The 4,309-nt window shown below is 42.6% G+C and overlaps 1 protein-coding gene across 1 annotated transcript in view; it reads right to left on the reverse strand.

Moving 5' to 3' along the window:
• Window positions 1–408: 408 nt before the first annotated feature.
• The window catches only part of CLDN11 (claudin 11), a 13,509-nt gene continuing 9,608 nt past the window's right edge, over window positions 409–4,309 (reverse strand). Inside the window, exon 3 of the mRNA XM_006038037.3 lies at window positions 409–1,508. Coding sequence (XP_006038099.1) covers window positions 1,276–1,508 — 233 coding nt within the window. The 3' untranslated portion in view covers window positions 409–1,275. The remainder of the gene's footprint in view (window positions 1,509–4,309) is intronic.

Raw genomic sequence — 4,309 nt, forward strand, 5'->3', positions numbered from 1 at the left:
GTATTTTTCTGGCTCTGAAGCATACATGCATTTTTGTACCAGGATAAGTATATGCACAGTACACTCTTAAAGTGTATTGTTTTCCAAGTTCCAGACACGTGAACACAAGGAGTACACACTATAGTGAACGCCACTGCATGGAACACATGACTTCCATTTGGGCTCTGATCATTCCTGAAGAATATCCAAGTGGTACTGAACACCAAACAGTCTTGTTTAATTTGACAGTAGAGTAAAATTGTTTTCCCAGAATCACTAAGCAAATCCTACAAAATCATTGGGAAATTTGAATAAAAGCATGACATGAAAGGGAAATCTACAGGAACACATAGGGAGGAAGAAAAGGCCGTGTTTGCACACACACTGTTATTTATTGTACGATGTTTCACTTAAAATACAAAGGCACCATCAGTATTCACCAGAATTTATTGTGTTTGTAACTGGTACATTATACTGAATGTTAAAAAATGTTCCACTTTTATGATGCAAGACAGAACACAAATTAATTGGAATAAAAGAAAGCAATTTAAAAAAGAAAAAAACAAACACTGTAAAAATACACTTTTTAGTAACCAATCTGTACAAAAAAAAAATGGATAACGGGGATTAGAGGCCCCAGTGTCATTCAAAGCTATATACATGTGCACTGTTATTCACCTTGTAATTAGAGCCTTTGGGTTTTGTTTCCTTCATACTGATGAATTTGGGGAAAAACATTACTCAAAATGATCAAACTCCTAACAAAGCATTTACAGAGAAAAGCAAACAACCCCGCTAATCTTATGAAAAAAACACATTTGTGGGGTTGGAAAGTACAGAGCCTTCTTCCCTGCCCTTTCCAACCTATCTTTGCCAAAGAAGTGACCTTGAGTGGGAAAAGCCAATGGTAATGCATTCTGAGAAGTTACATGAATTCTCTTAACAGTGAGACAGTATCTTTTTTCTTTAACACTCCCATAATCTGGTGAGTTGGAATAAAGAGTAACTAAACCACCACCAGATAACATGGAACCGTCCAAGAGCGTCATGAACAAAGAGTGTAGGAAAATCAGCAAAAAAAATACGGGAGGATTTATCTGCTCTTCTTGCTAGAGGTTTCTTTCATGGCAACGGGGCGGGGGAGTTAATGCTATAAAATTCCAGACGCTCATGATGTTTTTCTAACTCTTCCACTGGGAGCGTGAGAGTGGTGTGTGCAACGGGAGGAGCAAACCCAAATACATATGCCCACCTGCAAAAGCATCTGATGATGGCTCTGAGAAGTCTCAGTGGTACTTATACATGAGCACTCTTAGCGTGGGTTGGAGAACTAGATCCTGATGCATAGTAGAAGCGGTTTTCTCCAAAGGACTGAGCATCCCCTGAGCAACAAACAATGACACAGCCCCCAAAGAGGCAGAGGGCAGACCCAATCCAGCCGGTGTAAAGGGAGTATCCAAAACTCATGATGGTGGTCTCACGGTGAGCACAAACAGGGAACCAGATGGTCGCAACGACGCCACACATTGCTGGGGAGACATTAAAAGGGACAGTCACTGCAGCATGCAAGTCCAGCCTAATCACAGAACAAGGCAGGCAAACCTGATTACATAAAGGGGAGGCAGATCCCTCTACCTCAGCCTGAGCAAACACAACTCCCAGTGAAATCCACTGCAAGATGCTTAGCGCCTCCAGGCAGATCCTAAGGACCCAGCCCTGCAGCACATGCCTTTAATTCCCACGAAAAACAATGACCTTGCAAGAAGGCACTAGAGACCTCACCAGAGGGAGGTCTGCTTGGATTCCTTTGGGAACTGGAGGGTAGCAGCCTCATGTCTTGGCCAGGCCTTTCTCAGCTGGCACATTTCTGAAGGTCACTTTTTATTTGGGTAACATTCAATGACTGTCAAGATGCATAACAGATTGGGAGGTCACCAAGTTTCATAATACTTTATTCCTTGATTTCTCATTTGTATGGAAGCATGGAGCAGCAGCAAAATCAGTTGCCAGGTTCTCACTGCTCCCCTGCCAGTCATTACATATTTCCTTTTCTGTAGATTTTGATAACTAACAATGCAATTTGCTTTACAGCCCAGCTCGGGAAAGGAGATGGATCACTACTGATATTTATCAACCCTAATCCATGCCAATCCACAAACGATGAGGTGACAAGTGCAAAAAACAATGCGGGGGAAATGTTGGCCCCACTGAAGTTAGTGGGAGCTTTGCTGTAAACTCCAACCAGAGAGTTACATGGTCTGTGCATTAAACATAAGCCTTTTAGATTTGTTTTGATACAGCCTTGTTTCCCTCTTGAAAAACATCAGGCAAACCCTGTTCTACAGATCCCCCATTCTCCATTACAGATTCCTAGGAGCATTATTCATTGGCATTTGAACAGCATAATCTGCAGAGTAGGCTGGGAAGCTGAAAGTGGGAGGATAAAAGCTTGGTTGAAAGATATGAACAGGGTGGGAGAGAGTAGGTAGAAATATCATCTTTGGCACTGAAAAACAAAAACAAAAGCAACTGAAATTGGATGCAGTGTAATATATTTTAAAGGGCAACAGCTTTGTTCTCCAGCGGTATCATCAGGGGTCAGGAATAGGAGTCAGTCTTCTTTGGAGGAGATGCTTGGGAGGTACGTAGAAACAGGAATGAATTAAACAGGAGGCAATAGGAACTTCACATCCAGTTCACACAGTGAGTACGTGTGAGGAAGTCAGACCCACAGCCCAGGCCCTCAGCAAGCAGGTATAGCTCTGTTAACCTTAATTCATCTCCCAGTTCTATGCCTCCCACACCCAGCAACCCAATACCGACTGAATAACTTCTGTCTAATTAGCATGTAGGCAGGCTGTATTTCTTTTCTTGGTTCCCTTGAAGTCAGTCACAAGTAACTCAAGGGAGGTCAACAGAGTTACAGCAGTGTGAGAGAGAAGAATCCGGCTGCTCTCTATTATTATTATTATTATTACAATGCTCCTCCTTTAAAGTCCCCCCCCTTAGCTGATGGTATAAGCATTGAGGAAGTGCCCCATCCATTGAGACATTAAAACACAAACGTAACATCAGTAGAAAGAGAAACACCCTCAAAAATTAACAACCAGAGGAATTCAGCTGCTCAGGAGAAAGAGCAAAAATGGGGCTAGGAAGGAGGAGGTTAAGATGAAAGTTGGAAAGTTGCATTAAAAAGAGCTTGGAAGAAAGGGTTTAAACTTTTAAGTAAGAAGAGAAAAGGGCAGGCAGGTTCACGTGGGGAGCACCTTCTTCCATCCTCTGGAAAGAGGGACCGAATGGGGACAAAGACAAGCGAGCTCTAAAGACTTACTTGACAAACCTTTAGAACCAAACTCAAACCCTACGAGCATCTATAAACCATCTCATCAGACTCCATAGCGGGGACACAATTCTCTTCTAAATTCCACCGCAAAGTCAAAAAGCCTAGTGGGGAGTTATAGATATTTTAATTAAATTCTATAAAACTTTTTCATAAAGAGGTGGAAAAGACCAATTGCAGGCCAGCCTACAGCATGACACCTGTAATACAGGGATTGTGTGAACACAGATGTCTTCAGGTCAAAAAGACAGCTTCAGACACAGCTAGGACAGACGGTGTGAAGTTCAGCAGTGGCAGTTTCAAAAACAAGCCTGTGCTTGACAGGGACCCAAGGTGGAGAACACAATCTGATTTGTGATCCTGGTTACTCAAAGCAGTGAGAAATGAGGTTCCCTCCACTCTTAACCTGTTCCACTATAATCACCCTCATTACAGGTCCTATCTTGGTCCTTCAAAGCAGTAAGTGCTTTCAGCACCTGACCCAGGCATCAGCAATTCTTGAGGGGTCCAAGCACCTCCAAGGATAGGGCCCTAAAACAATACTTCTCTATGGCTCATACATCTGAGGGGAATTAATCTGTCAATATTTATTTCCTGCAGAGGCAAGCTGTGCTCTGTCCTTGTGGCTATCAGAGAATCAGAACAAAACAATAACAAGACTATGGCAGAATTACAGATTTCCACCCACCGCGGTTAAAGATATCTTGAGGCCATGTCAAAAAGTTAAGGTTGCAGAAGGGAAAAAAAGAAGCAGGAGGAAAGAAAAAATAAAACTGTTTAGTTAAGCAGAGAATAAACCAGAGACTCTGCCCAATAAAGCAGAGAACACAACCCCAATAGCGGCAGGTATTATTAGAGAAAATATTTTCTTATGGATGAGAGAGGAACATGCGAAGGATGCTAATAAAGCCTGCAATAATCTTGAGCCTCCCCTGAAGAAAAGACCAAACGGATTTTTGCAAGAAATCTGGGGGGGGGGGGGGGGGGAAA

This window comes from Alligator sinensis, unplaced genomic scaffold (genome assembly GCF_000455745.1).
Source record: "Alligator sinensis unplaced genomic scaffold, ASM45574v1 scaffold1733_1, whole genome shotgun sequence".
NCBI lineage: Eukaryota > Metazoa > Chordata > Crocodylia > Alligatoridae > Alligator > Alligator sinensis.